We start from the raw sequence: 19,205 nt of genomic DNA on the forward strand, positions 1-19,205 counted from the left end.
TGTCAAGGCAATTCTCTGCAGACAGCTGGCAGAGTGTGAAGTTTTGTAGTACTTGCCTGCAGATGAGTCAGCAGAAGAGAAATATCTTGTAGGCAAAGCAGCACATGACAGTCAGGCACAGTCTGACTAGGCCAATGCTTTCCAAGTTCAGAGGGATGGTAATAGTAGGGGAGCCCGGGTGCTGTGGGTGTCAGAGGGGCCTTGCCAGTCCAGTGTGCCAGTCTTGTGCTGAGCCAGTGGGAAATGCAGCAGCGTTGAGCTGGAGTGTTTACTGAGTTGTTGCACTCAGTTTTTGTTTTGAAGAGGCTTGGAGTTTTAGTAGCAGTATCTGTTTTACTTCAGCATGTAAATCTGTGGCAGAGGAACTCCTGCTACTGCATGTAGATTTTTAGATAATTATATTTTTCAAGAAAGTCCTTGGGAATTAAAACAGAGAATGCAGATGGGCCAGGCCTTCATGCCATCAGTGTGCTTAGGGTGCAGAAATTTCTCAACTTCATCTCTGGTGAAGTACAAGGCACCACCAAGGCTAAACAGAACATCAGCACTGTCCATGAAGATACAGACAGTGAGATAAGGCTCTAAGTAAGATTTGCTGACTTTCTTCATCATCCAGAAGTGTGAGCTTTGTTGCTGTGGTTAAATTCCAGCTCAGATGATGGTGTAGTTAACTCTCACTAAGGGAAAAGTTTTAAATTTCTTTCCTGCTTATGTGTTTTTTGATATAGTCAGTGCTTGTCCTTCTTCCTTCCCAGAAGTGTTAGTGTTTCAGTAGGAAATTACTTGATCTTTGTAGTATTACACTCAGCAAAGTGTTGAATGATTTCTGAAGGCTGTTATTGCCACAGTTTAAAGAAAATACCTACTTCTCCCTTCATCTGCTTCTCCCTTATTCAGTATCTGCACTTGAAATGGCTTTCCCAAATGGGGCACTTCTAAACTTCGCTCCTAGCAAGCAGTTTCTCATGTTCAGCACACACTCAGTAATTCAGCATGGTGTTGCCTTAAAATAGAATTATGTTAATATTTTAAAGCAGGACTCTTTCTTCTGGTTATGCCTGGGTTTTATCTTGGAGTTTTTCAGAATGAAGTTCGAGAATTATTTTCTCTTTCCTCTTCCCCATCTGCTGAAAATGTAATTAATTTTAAAACAGGGAGTGGGGAAGCAATGCTGTGTGCTCATATGTTAAGCTCAGCTACAGATGCTGGATCCCATTGTTAATAAGTAGTTGTTTGGGATGTTATTCTACTCATTTGGGTAAAAATGAAACCTTCTAAGATTAGTAGATTTATTGTAACAAGTTGTGGTTTGCTTTTAAAACCAATGTGTTCCCAGTTTTTTGCAAAGGCAAGTTTGGTGCTGGGAGGACTTCCGAGAAACACACTAGCCAAAGGACAGAGGTTTTAGAGCTCTGAAGAGTGGCAAAATTATTGTTTGATTTCTGCATTAATTTGAGTAATTAGCAGAGCTGCGTCACTCATGAGGTGCCCAGGCCAGCTCTCCAGACATTGCAGTGGCTCCTTCACCAACATCTAACCTGCAAGGTCAGAGCAGGTACAGCATATTTATGCCATCCTAGAAGCAGGTTTCTCTCTTGGTACATCAGGTAGAGCTGCTGCTGGGTGGTTGGTGCTGTCTGACAGCCGCTGCTTATGAAACACAAACCAAATCCACTCACTTAAGCTCTTGTTTGCCATCACTTGACTACATGTACCCCATAAAGTAGAAAAGTGGGCTGAGGTGGAGGCAAGGACATGGTTGGGTGTGAGAGGGGTTGGAAGAAACTGTTGGAGATTTCTCCTGGGCTTGGACAGTGCTGCTGTACATAAGCATGAAGCATGGTGCTGCCCTGTGCTCTCACCTGTGGTTTTGTGTCTGACCATGAGCTCTGCATCCAGCAGCAGCATGTTGGCAGTAACTCAGCAGTGTCTGCGTGCCTGCAGAGAAGTCAGGATGCTGGTGGGCCAAGCTGATGTGGGAAGGGTTTTGCCTGTTTGGTGTTCATACTTCAGCTCCAAAGCCTCTGCCACTGCTTCTTAATGTTTCACTGGGCAGTGATTCAGAATGGCTGTGTTTGTCACATCAACAGACTTTTAATTCTCCAAAGAGAAGGAAAGCAAGTGGTCAGAGACCATGTGTGTGATTTTGAAGCACGGTGAAATTATTTTGACCAAACAAGAAAATCTGCTGCTATTCCCTCCACTGTTTCTGTGAACACAAAGGTTATTTGAACCATAGATAGAGGTCTGCTGCTTTTTGTGAACTGGCTGGTTTCTGCTAGAACCATGGTGGTGAAGTAAATAATTGATAAAGAGTGTGCTTACAAGATGACATCTTGCAAAGCCAAAGAATTATTTGTGTCATGCCCTGTGTTTTTGCAGAGGCACTCTGATGAAAGCTGCTGCATTTATAGCACAGATCTTGCCAGAAAGTTAAATGTTTAAGTGTTTTAAGACTTCAAGCTCAGGGTTGCAAACTCTTTTTGCCTAAGATCACTTTTGCACATTCCCATATGTTTGTCTGTTGCTAGGAAATAGTAAATTAATTACTGGAATGGGAGAAACTTGGCAAACTTGACTCCAGGCATTCTGGAGTGAGCGCTGGATGGCTCATGCGGTTCTTAAATGTCCTTGTGGCTGCTCTTCACTGTCACTTTTGTCTTCTTAGTATTTTTTTGGCTGCCCACTCACCGATGAGTCTCCTTCGCTGCTCTTCGTGCATTGTGTTAGGTCTAGCAGAGCAGCCTGGGATAACCCTAATCCATAACCACTTCACCCTAACACTGTTGATAAGGTATCATCTCATTGATGCTAGGTGGGGACAGCATTGTGTTTGCATGTCATTAAACTGTATCTGGCTCCTTACTCTGGAACATTCCTTAACCTGGAGTCATTTGTGCTCAAGTCCAATCACTAAATCTGCTTCTTAATAGCTCTCTTGTACAAAGCCCACACTTACTGTTGTTGAACAGCAGAGCTTTGCCCAGTGGTCTTCACTGAGGAGAGTTTCAGCTTGTCCCAAGCAGCAACATTTAGCAGAGATCCTCTGCTGAGGAGAGGGTTGGTGTTCAGAGGGACGTCTGTGCTTTGTCATGCCTTTCATTTGCCCCACCTAACATCTTCTAACACACCCACTACAAGTGGGTGGGGTGACATTTTAAATTCCACATGGCTCTTATTATTAGGGTGTTGAGGCATGTACATAAGCATCATTCCTGGGTGGAGGGGTCATGCTGCCCTCAGGAACAGCAGGACAGAAATGGCATTTGCTGCAGTGGAGAGCTGCATACTTCAGGTGAGCAAGAGAGATAATGCTGCTCTTTAGTTATAAACTTTGCAGATCTAGCACCTGTTTCTAACTCCTGCAGCAGCTGAAAGGGGAGGTTTGCTGCCATACTTTTTTATAAATCCCTGGCTTTGCTTCAGCTTTGTGAAGGTACAGTGATTCCAGTTCAAATCCAGATAGCTGTTATTTCTGTCCCAAACTGATTGTCCATCTGTCTGTTCATCACAGAAACAGTTCAGCTGAACCCCCACTAATTACAGCCTGGAATGTAAAGTGCCAGAAGTGTGCCCTAACATGGTGTCAGCAGCTTCTTCACCATCAACTGAGTCACTATTGCAGTGGGGATAGAGTACAAGAGGGCAGCATGGTGGCAGCTATCCCAAGGTGAACTGGCCCCACCGAGGAGGTGCAGCTTGGTCAAACAAAGAAAAGAACAAACAGCAACCTAGTTAGTTATTTAAGTTACTGCCATGGGTTGCACCCTTTCCATCACTCTTATTTCTTCCTCCAGGACTGAACAGGGGTGCAGCAAACCCACCAGCTGTCTTGTGCTGGAAGGGGAGGCACATTGGGGTAGAAGAGTGGTTGCATTCATCAAAATGAGAGCTGGGGAAGGGCTGAATGTGGACTGAGCATGGCTTAATCCTTAGGTTGCTTTTCAGATTATAAATAGCATAATTAGCTTTGTAGTAATGATTTATAACTTGCATTTCAACTCTCGTGTGAGTTTTCCTCCAGCCAGCCGACTGCAGCACACTTCTGTCTGCAGAACAGCTCTGAGTTGCATTAAAGGATTCAGTATTCCCACCAGGAACTATTAGTGAAGCCTTGGCAGCTGATGCCAAATACAACTGGCTAAGCCCCTTGTTAGGTGTCTGTGTCTTTGCACTGACCTTCTGTACACTGTGTGTGCTGTTAACTGATTCTGCTTTAGAAGAGCTGAGAAATCTTTCTCTTTTTTCTTTTTTTTCTTTTTTTTTTCCCCTGTCTCCTTCATTTTGTTCCAGTTCTTACTGGACGTGTTTGGCAAGATGGAGCCACCGACCTCTTCCAGGCTGAATTCCCGAAAGAGAAGAAAAGATGGATCTGGCCCCAATGGGGCAGCAGAGCTTGATGGAATCCCTCCAAAAATGTCCCGACGCTCTCTGGTAAGTAAGCAGAGATCAGAGCTTTAGGTGCTTGTGGGAGTAGGACACAACCGTAGTAGCAGAAAGATAAATGTGATTATTTTTCTGTGGACACAGGAAATAAGTAGGGGGCAAAGAAGCAAATGACAGTAGCTATCCACCTTGCAAAGCCAGTTTAAAATCTTCCTTTGTTCATACTAATAACATACTTAGAGCAGGAGCTTAAATTAGGTCTGAGGCAAGCGTCACTAAGCTGCTTTTTTGTGTCCAGCTTGTTTATTGTCACTCAAGCTGAACCCAAAGAGGCATGCATATAGATATCCATGGAGAAGCAGGCATTTTGATAGATGGGTTTTCTGAAGTGACCCAGCAGAAGGGAGAAATAGTCCAATAAGCATATAATGACTCAAGCACTTTACAGAAAGTAGTCCTGTTTGAAGCAGGGGGACTGCAGGAGGGTCTGAAGTCTGTAAGCACCCTGCAGAAGCAGTCTATTATATCTGTTTTCTGAAACACTGGGAAAATGACTTTTTTATTCTCTTGGTCTGGCAGGAGACTGCGTTATGTTGCTGGTATTTCGGCAGTGGTCAGAAATAAAAGCAAAAAAACCCAAAATCAATGGAGTTTCTCCTTCTAGATGAACCTTGGGACAGCTTTAACAAGCTGAAGCCAATGGGGTCTCTTCTGAAGGGAGTCTGTGCCAGTTAATGTTAGTATCAAGGGCTGACTTGAACTTGTCCTAGCTGCTATATTGCAGTGATGGGTTTTTTGCAGCTCTTCTCTGTCCTGTTCCTGGAGCTGTCCTGCATATCACACGTGCTCTAGTTTGTCTTTCCTTATCTCTGCCAAAAGCCAGCTACCATGCCTGCCACGTCATACTGGGGTCATAGTCCTTGGCAAAATGTGGTGACGTGTTTCAGCTTTCCTCTTTGATAACAATGTTTTGCTCTTCGGGAGTAGCTCAGTCCTGTCCCAGAGCATTTGACTGATGCTAACAAAGTAAGAGCAGCAAGAGCAGTGAGAACTGCTGAGGCAAGTGTTGGGAATGGAGGCTTGAGCTGTTGCATGACTAATCCCACAGAGCATTAATATCCTATATTGCCAAAACCCACCCTGTCCCTCTTAAAGACCCCATGTATTTTAATAAGGAAAGAGATGAGTGCAGGTTATTCCATGGGAATCACTTGTTCTTCAAATCAGTGTCTGTCCTGTGTTCAAAATAAAGTTATCTGTCTGTAAACAGCACAAGACAAAAGTTCTAGTTATACTGGCAGTGATGAAAAGAGAGACCTGGAAACCTTACCTAACTCTAAGGATCCTGGTAGAGGAGAGGGTATATGAAACACAGACACTAGAGACTCAATGAACTACAGGAGATTTTCATCATTATCAGTTTGCTTGAAAGTAGTAGTCAGTGGTTGCTTTCCTGTGCACTTCACTTTGAACAGTCTAATATGGAATGACATGAGCAATAATATTAGTGGTCTTTCTGGCTGCAGTGGTGCTGGGCACTGTCACAAGATGCTACAGTGGGACAGGAAGCCAGAAAGGAAACTCCTGATTAGCTTTTTGCAGCTTGAAGGAATTATTGTAATGATCTGCAGGCTTGTTTCCTACTCTTCTGTCTCAGGAAATACATCCATTGCTGCCCCACACCTGGCTAGAAGGAAACTGAACTGTTTGTTCTGAGAAGGGCAGATGTTTTATTGTCATTCAGAGGAATCTAAAAACCATACTTGGTCTTCAGCTGCTGATTAAACATGTGCTGTGGTCAAGCTAGCAGATGAGAGAGGTTTTCCTGCAGCATTTAAGAGATAATCTGCCACAGATCAAGATCTGTCTTTCACACTGTATGGCTCAGAAATGGGCGATGGTAAACACATTCCTTAGACATTTGTGCCACTGTTGGTATTGCTCTTTGACTCATTCATATACCCAAACTGAGGAGCTGTTACAATTTGTACATCACATCACAAGCATTCAGGCTCAGCAAAGTGATGGTTTTGCCAGCGTGGGCATAGCTGGAGCTGTGACAGTGAGGTTTGATGAAGAACTGCTGAGAACAGCTGTCAAAAGTCTGGGTTTACCAGCTGCACATCTGAGCCTCCAGTTTTCTGGAATTTGGTATTACTGCCATAGTCTTAACTCTACTTTCCCCTGTGTCTCTCTTCTTCAGCAAACTCAGGCTAATCACCCTGCAGGGTTGTTCTGAGGTTTAACACTAGTTAGTCTTTTAGTACATGTGTCAATCATGCAGAGACACAGTGAGTCTCAGTGTCACAGTGGGTGACAGGGACACTGCAGTGGCAGCGCTGCCCTGCCACTCACCTTTGCATTCTCACAGCTGACCTTCTCTGGATGTTTAGGGACTGAGGGAACCAGCCCCGTTTTCAGATGAAGTGGAGATCGACTACAGCAAGCCATACATCAGAGTAACGTATGAAGAAGCGATGAGAGGGACCCCTTGTAAGTAAAAAAGAGACCAGAAAGGCATTGTTTTAATGTTGGGGTTGCAGGCGGTGGGTATGGTTGTGATATCTCTGAGACCAGACCAACCGTGTGTGTCAGACCAGGTCTGCAGCCAATGACTCAGTTAATGCTTTGTTGGTTAGATAACTGTTCCCATGTGAAGTTGGTCCCGCAGGTACAGCTGAAATTGAAGCTTGTGTGTGTGAGGAGCTGTACCTTCATCACTAAGATTGTTTGAAGCGAACAGATACTTGTGTTTTCACTCTTCCTGTGCCATCGACAGCTGCAGAGTAATATCAGAGCTGAGCGTTTTTCTGTACTACTGTGAGGCAGCCTAAAGTCACCTTTTCTGAAACTTGAAATGGGCAAGTAAAACCAACTTTGTCTAAAATGTCCCATTTTAGCCTGGATTTCAGTTAAAGTCAGGGTTACAAAGCACAGCAGGCCAGCCCCACAGCAAGAACCTGTCATTTTATTCTCTAAACCAGGCTAGGAGAAAAACTTCTGTTCTCAAGCCCAAAGATGAGGCAGAGGCAGGACTGACTCCTGACTGAAGGATGGCTGCCCTCACTTGCCAGACAGTGTGCAGGCAGTGCTGTATTACTTGGCTTCACAGTTCTAGAAACTGAGACAATAAAAATGTTGCACTTCTACCTATCTGACTGCTGCTGAGAGATGAGCCAGCTCAGATTGAGACCTGGCAGCAGTTTCCTGCAGGCTGTTCTGGAAATCCAAAGCTTTTTACAGTGCACATCAGATTCCCCACTGAAAGTCCTGAGAGCCTGCATAAACATTTCTGATTTCAACAGTAATGGCTCTCTTTTCTGCTAAGTCTTAAAACACACTGCATGCTTCCTTGTTGCTGTTTATTCCTGTGCTCAGGAACTGTAGCTGCTGCAGGTGTGGAGGAAAAGGAAAAGGAAAAGATGACCCTGCCAATTTCCCAAACAGGATTGCACTTTAATAAAGCCCTATCAGGACCAGCCCTCTTCTGCAATACAGAAAGCTATTGCAGTCTCCAGTCTCCAGATCCTTGGCTCTCCAGAGCCTCCTGGAATCTTCAGGCTGAGGTGGATTTGCTGAAAAGTGTTTTTATGAGAGGCTGTCCTCAAATGTGACTGCTCTGCTTAGCTCGACCCCAGGGCAGCTTTTTTCCCTTGTTGCAGCTTTGGTGTGCCCCTGATCACATCAGTCTTTGGAGTCTGACTGCCTGAGTTGGGCCAGAGAGCAGCAGGCCATTCCCAAGTGTGTTGGATACCAGGAATGTGTGGCTTTCTGTTACCAGCAGTCCCAGGAGACCAGAAGCAGGGGATCCTCATGCTATTGCCTGGCAATGTTGCTCTTACCTCACTTCACCTCTGTGCTGACCTCAAAAAGAAGAGCAAAAATTTCCCCTGGCATAGGTGGCCTGAGAAAACCTTTGTTCCTCCTTAGGTATCTGTGAATTCAGCTGATAGTGCCTGTGGTTCAGCAGAACTGTATCTACTTTTCTTTTGGTCATCCAGCTGGGGTTTTGGATGCAGTCACAAGCTTCACAGGCCTGGGGGAAGTTACTGATGCTGGTGGGAAATCACAAGAGTCTGGTCCCTGAGGTAGATTGGTAGCTGGGGCAGTGAGTTGCAGAGGAGGATGCTGAAAAGGTCTTGAGATTCCATTGTGGCTGGCAGGGGGCAGTCAAACACTTAGAAGATATTTTGGTCAGTTCCTCTCTGGCAGCTCACTGCTGCACAAAAAATTAATGCTGCTTTCTGATTTCCATAGGAGGGACGTGTTGAGGTTTTGCTTTCCCCTTGGGTCTGATTTCACCTTGTTTTGATGGTGATGTGGTAGGTTTTGAGTCTGTCTTTGAATATGGTTATATTTCAGCTCTCCGCTCAGCGGCATTTGTTTCCACATGGGAAGGCAGAGAGCCAACCATTTTCCTTCACAAATCTCTCCTGGCTGTGGTTCTGCATTCTGCCACTTTTATACAGCACTCCCACAAGTTTCAGAGGGTCCCCAAATGCAGGCATGAGCAGCTGCTTCTCCAGAAAGGCATCTTCACAAATGTCTCTTTGTCTCTTTGGTGCAGTGGATCGCCCTGTCAGAGTTTATGCTGATGGAATATTTGACTTGTTTCACTCTGGACATGCCCGGGCCCTGATGCAAGCAAAGAACCTCTTCCCAAACACATACCTCATTGTTGGAGGTAAGGAGTGACCTTGTTGATGTTGGCTGTCACAAGGGTACAGTTTAGCTCTGACTGTGGTTGTGCATACAGCTGACAGAGCAGAGTTTTTGTCTTTATGGCCTTGGTGGGTCTCACTGCATCCCAAATGTTGTTGGGGTCTTACTGAAATATGTTGAGAGTTACTATTTCTGCAGAAAGAAATCTTATACAAAATGAATGTTTGAGGAAATGATTTATGATCAGGCTGTCCTAATTTGACCTCTGTTTTATGATAGATACTGGTGAGTTGCATATCTGAGTGTGAAAATATAGTTGGGGCAGTTGAGCATCTGACTGTTAAATGAGTCAGCTAACAAATGATGAACAGACCCTCCCTGGCTGGTTGAGTTTTGTGTCACCTGTGTCACTCTGCAAGTCAATCCCCAACTCCAGCTCTCTGCTGGGGACTGCTTGTGGCAAATCCCAGACTGGTCCTGCTAGAAGCATGTGGTTCCTTGGGCATTGTGCCTGCCCCCTTTTCTGCAAACAAAAGTTCATCATTTTGTCTTTAAATGATGCCAGGAGTATGCTGCTGACTGCCTGAGGGGATCTAGCAGAGGTGGGTCAGCCAGGCCTCCTTCAAGGATATAACAGGAAAGAAGAAACCCTGTCTTCTGTCTACTCTAACATTCTGGCCTCTTCCTTCACCCACCTTAAGGACATGTCACGCTGTGCATGGTGAAAAGCAGGAGGCAGCCTCTGGTCAGGCTCCATAATGATGTGAACCTGTCAGAGCTGAGAATACCTTTCACTAGTTCTTTTCAGCTGCCATTAGCTTCCTGAACCAAAATGAAACTGTGATCCTGCAATAATAACATCTTTGTGTGGTTTGTTTCCTTATCACATTTTCGTTCACTGCTGAGGGCATTTTTATAGTGGTACTTCTGCATTTTTTGTGCATGCTACAGTAGTGCCTAGAAGGGGAAGGGATGAAGGAGAGCTGAAAAACAGCTGCTCAAATTTGCAAAATGCTCTGAGCTTAGAAATCTTGAAAGTGGAAACACATCCCCTTGTACGTAAATGCTGTGCACCAGACAGGAAAAATCTTCAGGTTAAACGATTAACATGTTAATGTAGCAATGTGTGCAATCCTGCTGTCTGCTTCTGGAACACTGTTGGGGGAGATGGAGGGCAATGAACTGCTCCACTTACACCAGGAACTCGGAGAGACAAGAGGCCACGTGAACATTAGCTCCAAGCTGGAAGCAGTCTCACCCGCTCTTTATCATCTGTTTGTCTAGAACATAAATATGTCCAATACCAGTGAGACTGGTAATGCCTTGTTTACTTTTGAGTCTGATAACCAAATAAATACGTCCTTCTCAGTATCTTAAATTGCAGATTTTGAAGAGTTGTTCATTTAGTTTCTCATAGAACACAACAATTAAGCTAAATTGATTTGCTGTGAACTAACCCTTTGTTTTAATACAACCTCACAAGAACTAGACTGCAGTATGGTATTAAGTGGAATCAGAAGCTCAGGCAGTGCTTTTTGTTATAGGCTTCAGTTTCAAAGCCTGAGACAGCCATGGGTTTAAAAGCAGGTTTCTGCTCATTAGGCCACAGATGCCATTTCATACCAGAGAGTTGTGTTCAGTATTGGCTGGTTTTCTTGGTAAGCGTTGTAGGGCTTTAGGGCTTGGGGTGTAGGCCGCCAGATTTGGGGAGAAATCCTCTAAACAGCCTGCCTTGAATTGCTTCTGAGGTTAGTGCCCTGCACCACACCCTGTTCCTGGTGCTTTGTGGCCGGCAGAGCTGGGTTTGAAGGTGCGAGTGCCAGCCCTGAGCAGCAGATGGAGCTACCTGGTTTAGCAGAGCTGCGTGCAAGATCCTTTATCTGGCAAAACATTGAGGTAGGTACCTCAAACTCACTCTTCTCTGTGCCTCTTTCTTCAGTCTGCAGTGATGAGCTAACCCACAACTTCAAGGGCTTCACGGTAATGAATGAAAATGAACGGTATGATGCAGTGCAGCACTGTCGCTACGTGGATGAAGTGGTGAGAAATGCCCCGTGGACACTCACCCCCGAGTTCCTGGCAGAGCACAGGGTAATCTGTGATATCTGATCTGTTCTGAATTTTGATTAGCCTCTGTCTGTGCTTGCTATTTACAGCAAGAATTTGTGCATGGGGGTGACCTCTGCCTGAGCAACCCGGTTCCTTTTGAAACTCCGTAAATATAGAATGAGCTGGGTTATGGGAATCAAGTGTGTTTCTTGGGAGACTAGAAGCATTTGCTGAGTTGGCAGGTAATGTTAAAGATAGAGATTGTGACACAGTGAAAAAGCCTGAGAGGGTTCTCACTGTTTTAGCAGAAGCTGATGGTGGTTACAGATCGGTGTGAAACATGGTAGGGAGAAGATAACGTGGGTAGGAAGTGATTTGTGGAGGGTATCTGGTTCAACTCCTTGCTTACAACAGGAGCAGCTTAGATCTACATCAGCCTCCTCGCAGCATGAGACAGACAAGCTGTCTTGAGAGTCTTTTACCAGTTGGTAGTATAAAGTGAAAGGAGTCTAACATTCGTTGAACTGCTTTGGGAGGTCTCAGGGGAGTTTGCTTAGTTTACCCTTGTTGCCATTAACAAGCCATTGCTCTGTGGAGCTTAAACCATCTGTGTCTTTAGTCCTAATCTTTCCTCTCTGGTGTATTCTTAAAATTGATATGCAATTTCCAGTGAGAACTTGGGGCTGCTTTGTGTTGAAGAGCTAAGTGTCTTGCTGTTCTCTGTCACACCCCTGTGTGGAGATGTTGAGCAAAAAGTTACCATTCTTTGACAGAGAGTAGGAGACTTGCATGTTCATGAGAAAATGATGACTTGCATTGCTTTCTTGATTTTCAGATCGATTTTGTTGCACACGATGACATCCCCTATTCTTCTGCTGGCAGCGATGATGTTTATAAGCATATAAAAGAAGCAGGTGGGTCTGGGTCAAATTTGTCAGGGCTTCCTGTCAAAGATCTGCTGCAGTTTCTCCTGTGTCCCCTTTGTGGCAGGATCATGCCTGGGGAAGTGGCAGTGGCATGATCCACTTGTCTTCCCTGGTCTCTGAGGGCAGAGAGAAGCCCAGCTTTGGGCCCTGCTTCCTAAGGCAAGGATTGTTCCATGTCCCGGGCCAAGCATTGCCCAGTGTTAATTCCCACTTCCAGTCTAGTTACTGTGATTAACAGCCACAGTTTGGCTTACAGATTCTCACAAATGGAGAATCTTAATTTACCAAAGTTCTCTCTCTAGCTGTTTTCTGTAAAACTCAGTGGGGGTGTACCTCACTTAAATCTATTCAAACCCAGCCACCAGAGCTTGTTGTATTTCCACACACTAAACTGTAGGACCCCCTGTCCTTTCCACCACACTATATATGCAGTGGATTATAGACAACAGTCCCTAAAGCAGCTGAAGTGCTTTTCTTTAGAAAAAGTGATATGGTTTTGACATGCTTTGGTCATACACCTTCCTTATAGTCCCAGAAAGGAGGACCCTGGTATTTTATGTCACAGAGCAAAGATGTGTTGGCCTGAGGAGATGAGCTCTTGACAGGAGAAACTGTGGCAGCAGCTTTCTGCCATTGGTGTTTCTACAGCTGTCTGGGATCCCATTCTCCTCCTTTAGGTATGTTTGCACCAACTCAGAGGACTGAGGGGATCTCAACATCAGATATCATCACCCGGATCGTGCGGGACTACGATGTTTATGCCAGACGAAACCTGCAGCGTGGTTACACAGCTAAAGAGCTCAATGTCAGCTTCATAAATGTGAGTTGAAGTATGTCTCTCCTCAGGCTGCATGAAGCAGCTCACCTCCTCACCTTACAGAGTGAGGAGGTATAGAGTCTTCTCTGGTGGTAGCACAGTCCTGCTGTATGCCGGTAAAAGGCCAGTCTGCAGGGCTAAAAATTTTCAGCAAACCAGCATTCTTGGAGCAGAAATTGGACTTCTTCCACCCCTGAAACTCCCTTTGGGACCCACCCAGAAGAACTGGGGTTTTGCAAATACTGCTCCATTGTTAGAAATGTCTTGGTGGCATTTTACCTGTTGAAAGAGCTGGAGACAGGGTGTGTGGTAAAATGTGTGTTTTCTTGAATTGAATGAAGTGTGGGTTGTTCTTGGCAGCAAATGCTATGTCTCATCTCTCTTCTCTTCCCTCAGACACGTTCTTAAGGTAGAGTCATTTGTTAGGATAAAATGTGATCCTGTATTCAGTGTACTAATCCCTTTCTGGAGCTGCAGGAGCAGCAGTGCTTGGGTAGGAGAGCAGGACATAACTCTGATTCTGTGCTGAGCAGCTCTTGCCCGCAAGCAGAGTACATGGCAGGAACACTTCTAATGTTGGAAGTAAAGAAGTAAATATTTTTTATTATCACTCAGATACTGTGACTATATTGCTAAATACAGATGAATACAAAAATGAAATGGGAGGGGTAATGTCTGCTTGACCTCTCTGGTGCATAACTCTGCCTCCCTTTAAAAACACGCAGCAAAAAGATTTGTGCTATCAAGATATGCAAAGAGACCTACAGCAGGTCCCTCAAACCTAATCTGTATATTGTATAAATATTTTCCTTTTCCATGCATGCCTATTAGAGCTTATCTCTGGGTTCAGTCTTCCTCTGTGTACTGTGCCAGTGCCTGCCACAAAGCATCTCATAGCCGTGCTATGTCTGCCATTTAGTCCAGGGAAGAAGTGTCACTGAAGTGGAGGAGATGTGTCACAAGACTAATGGAGATGCCAAGTCTTAAGCAGCAGCTCAGTATAATAACACAGAGCAGAGTTGGCTGCCACTCAGATCTGATGAGCTGTGTTCTGATCCTCCACTTTTTGTACAGGAGAAGAAATATCACCTCCAGGAGCGCGTGGATAAGGTGAAAAAGAGGGTGAAGGATGTAGAGGAGAAGTCAAAGGAATTTGTACAGAAAGTAGAGGAGAAGAGTATTGATCTCATTCAGAAGTGGGAAGAGAAGTCACGGGAGTTCATCGGCAATTTCCTGGAAATGTTTGGCCCAGAAGGTGCATTGGTAAGGAGCCACTCTTGGTAAATGGGAAAAGGGATTTTGGAGAGGTTGGCAGTTGTAGGGCTTCTGGAACCCATGATCTGCAGAGCAAAGCTTCACAGTTTATTGCAGTGCTCAGTGTGCTGCTAGTCTCCAAAAAAGTTGTCCCAGCTTGTCCCAGTTGTCCCAAAAGCTTGGACTGCCTGTTTACACAGAGCCCATGCAAGCTGGATAACATGGTCCCCATGTCCTACAGGCCAGTCTGTAAACTCCAACTTGTGTCCTTCAGGCCACTGAGCAGCCAAGAGATTGGCAGTCACTTTGTCACTAACCTGGGCTGAGTCTGAAGCTACTTGGTTTTGCCAGGCTCTCCTGTGTTGCTGGGTAAATACCACAGGCAGTTCATGTCAGAGGTGCTTAAAAATCGGTGGTGAATCCACTGCAGGTATTTTGCAGAGCCTAGGGTGATGCTTGGGCTTTTTTCCCACTCTAAGATTGCATGAAAACATTGAAGGGTCACAACTCAAAATGCTGCACAAGCTGTAGGTTGTATCCATTTCCATTGCTGTTTGAGCCATGCCAAATGTCTTCCTGCTCCCATCCCTAGAAACACATGCTGAAGGAGGGCAAGGGCCGGATGCTGCAGGCCATCAGCCCAAAGCAGAGTCCCAGCAGTAGTCCCACGCACGACCGCTCCCCATCTCCCTCCTTCCGCTGGCCCTTTTCAACCAAGACTCCTCCTTCCTCGCCGGCCAACCGCTCCAGGAATGAGTCCGCAGTCACCTACGACATCAGTGAGGATGAAGAGGATTAAGCTGCCCGCCGGGATTTGCTGCGAACTGCTAATTGCCAAATCCTAAATCCGGACCCATTGGGAACTCTAAATGAGCAAGAGAGCCATAGGAACAGGGCTGACGGTGAGCGCAGGGCCTTGGAGGCACCCGTTGCTCTTAGCAAGTGCTGCTGCCTGGAAGCACATTCAAACCTCCTCTCCCTTCTCCCCAAATTCCCCTTTTATTGTTTACGTATTAGTGGTTTCCAGGGGGATGATGGTTTTTATATTTTAAGAAAATACTCTTTTAAAGCGCAAAGAATGGCACTCAAGTGTGGCTTTTGTTTTTGTTTCTTTACCCTTGTTAAACCTCCAGGCTAGAGGGAGAGTAGAAAGACCCATCTGTCTCTTCTTTCCTTCAGCTCCTCTGTCTTATTCCTCCCCCTCCCCAGGCAGTATCTGTGCCTCTGCCAAACGAAAGGCCCCTCTGTTCCTCAGCCAGCGTGACCTCCAGAGCATGCAGGAAGCGGTGGTGTAAAGAGGCTTCCAGGTAACAGAGACATCTCTGCTGCACTGAAGCTGATGGGAATCTGTCCAGCAGACACTGTAGTGCTTGTGTGCCTCTTAGCTGAGCTTCCCCACGTGTCACAGTGAGGACGTGCTGAGTAGAGATCTACCAGCTTAGCACTCAGGAGTCACATCCTGGAAAAACTCACAGCACCATAGAGTTGCACAGCACGTAAGTGCATGGCATTTACGGCTCCAAATTGTATGGGGCCTGCAGGGGAAAGGCCTTTGCAGCTGATCTTGACAAGAAAACTAAATCTTGAGATAAAATTCAGCCCTCAGTTGCTGTTGGAGGGAGGAGAATGAATCTTTGCTTCAGGGCTCTTGCTGTCTTGTGCATTTCCTTGGGTGTGTGAGAGCCCAGGTAGGAAATTAGTGTGTGTTCTCCTTCAAGAAGTTCCTTATCCCAGTCTCTGATGTGTAATAAGTTGTACTGTCTGTCCACATGGCTCCTGAACACTGTGCTCTATGCGTGTTTGTCTGTGTTTCAGTTGCTGTGCTCTAGGGGCTGGAGCAGTCCTTTACTCTGGTGCCATGAAGTCGCTGCTGTAAGGACAAGCCATGAATTCATACAGCTGGTTTGCTCTCCATGTTGGCATGTGCAGTGGGACAGGTGAAGGGCACATTTTACCCCAGGAAAGGGTCCCAGTCCATGTGACAATTACCTGACTTGTGCACTAGATGCACAAATTGGTGCCCTCTAACTCTGCTCCTTGAGGCAGGCCAGAAAGAGCATCAGAGAGCACTGCAGCCTTTTAAGATTTTAAATGTGTAATCTGCTCGTTTGAAACCATGGTCTATGTCTCACCTGCTGTCATGTCTGTAACACACACTGAGCTTTATGGCCTGCAGCTCCCTGCTGGCAGTTGCCCTCTCTGTGCTGTGTGCCAGCACTCAGAGCAGCTCGGTGTGCCCTGTCCTGGCAGCCAGCACTGGAGGGACTGGATTTGGTGTCCTGTAGCTGTGAAACTCCCTCTTGCTTTTCTGTTCAGGTTTGCCTGTGATACCTGTTGTCTCTGTGTGGAGCTACTGGGCTGAGTTGCCTGTGGCCTTCAGAGGTGGTGAGGGCAGAGGAGGATGGCTCAAAGCAGTACTTGCAGGGGAGGTCTTCAGAGCTGGATTACTGGGCAGGAGGAGCAATGGGTGCAGAAGGCAAATCCTTAAGTGCTGCCACAGGCTCTGTGGTGCTTCCAGGGGACACAGAGGCCTGTGATAGGAGCAGATTGCTGCTTCTTTCAGGCTTTTATCTTGCTTATCTTTTGTCACACTGTCCAAAGGGCTTGACAGAGCTCTGCTTCCATTGAGGTCAGAGCCGATGTAGGAAAGGGTATTCTGGGGACTCCATCTGCCACTTGGACCTCTCTCAGCAGGGACGTTCACAGCTCTGGGAGCATGGTTGGCTGCTATGAGTTTTAAGCTGCAAGGAGAAAATAATGGTGTCTTGGTACAAGCCAGTTGTTAATCCTGTGGTTTGTGAGTGGTAGAGCACTTACTTTATACCACCTACATTCTCTCTTCCCTCATCCTCCCCACCTTCCCCTCCTCACCCTTCCCTCAGTATGGGTGTTATGTTGCTTTCCTGAGCTGGATCACGAAGGCCAGGCTGCTTTAGAGCCTTACTGCTGTTTTAAACACAAGTTATGCAACAGTGTTCTGTACATTTGAATAACAATGGTGGTTTGGATGGTGATTTGTTCTGCAGAGACCTTAACATATTCCTTGGTCTCTGCAAAACCTGGGGTGCTTGGTGGGAAGCCTGCCATGGTTTTACATGTAGCTTGGAATAACAGAGCTGTTTCTTGTAACCAGTAATCCCTGCTTCCTCCTTGCACTTAAATTAAATATGACACTCAAATCCCAGACTAGTCTCTTTCTTTTATCCTTTGTTTGTTTGGCTCACTGGACCAGCTTCATCTCCAGTACTGCCCTGTCCTATCAGGAATAGGAAGAGTTTGATCTTTGGTCAAAACGTGAGCCAGATTCTCCAGGAACATCTTGTTAACCTCAGGTACACCCAGTGCTGCTGCTTCAGAGCTGTCCTGCACGCCTCTAAACCCACCCCACACTTCAAAAGAAGCTTACAGAGAAGATTGAATTAAGCATGAAGAGGTAGGGTGGAAAAATAAATCTTCACTAGCATACCTTAAAGAGTGTGTGGAGCTTGATGCTGCTAAACCCAGGGGTGTCAACTCCTGTGGAACAGGAGTTCTTTTATAGTTCTACCTAGTTCTTTTATAGATCTGGGGTGTGAGGCTGCTGGCACCAGAGCCAGCCCCTAGGAGATTTTCTGATGGCAAAGAACAGGTGAAAGGTGCCAGGTGTACTTATGGAAGCAAGACATGAAGAACATGGCACTTAAACATATTGTTTAGAGCTGTAGGAGAGTATGTTTCATCTCTTGAGGAAATGATGGCACACTGGCACACACCTGCACTGACAAGATTTTGTGCATTTTATAGACTTTATTGTGCAGTTCTGTAACTGGGAGCTGATGCTGGAGCAGCAAATATGCTTGGTAATTGGTTGGACAGATGTTATGTCTTGCCCCCCCTGCCCTTGGGATGGACTTGTGACTGCCAGAGGCTCCCTGGTGTGAAGGAAGGTGTGAGTTCCCACCTGCTGCAGGTAAGGAGCTGGGTATGGTTGTCTGGTAGGAGAGGACAAAGCCCATGTTTTGCTGCTTGCCTGGGTATCACCTCTTGGCAAAACCATCATGTTGCTGGGGCCCAGGTCTTCTGGTGCCTAGAAAGCCACGTTGGTAATGACCATGTACTGTTGGCAGGAGTCTGGCAAATTTGGCAATCCTGTAACTAATCACCAGTGCATCTTCTGACTGTAGGGGTTTGGTTTGAACACAGCCACCTGCATAAAGCTCTGAATCACTTTTCCCCCTTTCTTATGGGGTGGAAAATTTGCTTTTTCCCCAAAAGTGACTCAAATTAATAAAAGTTGGGAGAATTGGCTTTCTGACTGTGCTTCCCCAGTGTGTCATACTAGCAAGAGGTATTGTGGTGGGCAGGCACCACCATGCAGGTCAGGGAAGGCTTTGGGCTCAGCACTGACAGCCTGTCACCTGTCCACCTCTGGTCATGGCATCACCCAGCCCTGCAGCAGCAGCCACTTCATCGTGGCTCCTCCCAGCTGGTGTTTGCTATGCTGCTGTGCACAGTATGTGTCTTACTGGTTTGTTCTGGAGTTGGGGTTTTGGCTTTCATGTTTAGCCAAATCAGTGCAAAATCATTCTGCTCACTGTGTGCCAGATCTCTTCTGCAGTCCAAGCACTGCTGCCTCCCATGGTGGCCTCCTCTCCTGCCATCTTGGCAGTCAGTGAGAAGATACTTCAGAAGGAGGGCAGCAGATAACCCAGAGGTTTGTGCAAGTCATTCTTGCTCCTGCTGTCTGTCCCTGCTTCTGTTGTAAGTATAGGACAGATACTGGTACCAGAGCAGATCCTGGGCAAAGCTGGTTAAGTGTTAACTAATTGCCTGTGTCATGAAGGTGCTTCAAGGCACATTCCTTTGCCTGGCCCCAGTTTGGAGGGTGTGGATGCTCCTGCTGTTCTCTCGAGACATGCCACAGAGACAAGCTAGGCCCATCCAGAGGTCTCCAAAGAAATTGCTGCTGTCCTGATGTTTCCTTGGCTGTCAGACCCGAGCCAGCAGCACCCACAGGTCAGTGTCATGGGTGGTGTTAGACATCTTGTGACAGCCCCGTGCTGGGACTGTGGTGTGCTCTGTCTTTCTCCCCTGTGTGAAGTTCTTTCCCACCCAGCACATAGAGGAGATGA

The 19,205-nt window shown here is 46.1% G+C and overlaps 1 protein-coding gene across 6 annotated transcripts in view; it reads left to right on the forward strand.

Annotated features, from left to right (window-relative positions):
• Positions 1-19,205, forward strand: part of PCYT1A (phosphate cytidylyltransferase 1A, choline) — a 28,481-nt gene that overhangs the window by 2,606 nt on the left and 6,670 nt on the right. The window contains exons 1-10 of one of the 6 annotated variants that reach the window (XM_071752354.1): positions 3,182-3,295; positions 4,294-4,434; positions 6,780-6,879; positions 8,954-9,070; positions 10,988-11,139; positions 11,933-12,011; positions 12,701-12,843; positions 13,915-14,103; positions 14,687-14,996; positions 15,304-19,089. In XM_071752354.1, coding sequence (XP_071608455.1) covers positions 3,197-3,295; positions 4,294-4,434; positions 6,780-6,879; positions 8,954-9,070; positions 10,988-11,139; positions 11,933-12,011; positions 12,701-12,843; positions 13,915-14,103; positions 14,687-14,893 — 1,227 coding nt within the window. In that variant the 5' untranslated portion in view covers positions 3,182-3,196 and the 3' untranslated portion in view covers positions 14,894-14,996; positions 15,304-19,089. Of the gene's footprint in view, positions 1-3,181; positions 3,296-3,708; positions 3,860-4,293; positions 4,435-6,757; positions 6,880-8,953; positions 9,071-10,987; positions 11,140-11,932; positions 12,012-12,700; positions 12,844-13,914; positions 14,104-14,686; positions 19,090-19,205 lie in introns of those variants that run through there. The other 5 variants (XM_071752353.1, XM_071752352.1, XM_071752356.1 and 2 more) reach the window with 5 other exon arrangements.

This window comes from Heliangelus exortis, chromosome 9, assembly GCF_036169615.1.
Source record: "Heliangelus exortis chromosome 9, bHelExo1.hap1, whole genome shotgun sequence".
Taxonomy (NCBI): Eukaryota; Metazoa; Chordata; class Aves; order Apodiformes; family Trochilidae; genus Heliangelus; species Heliangelus exortis.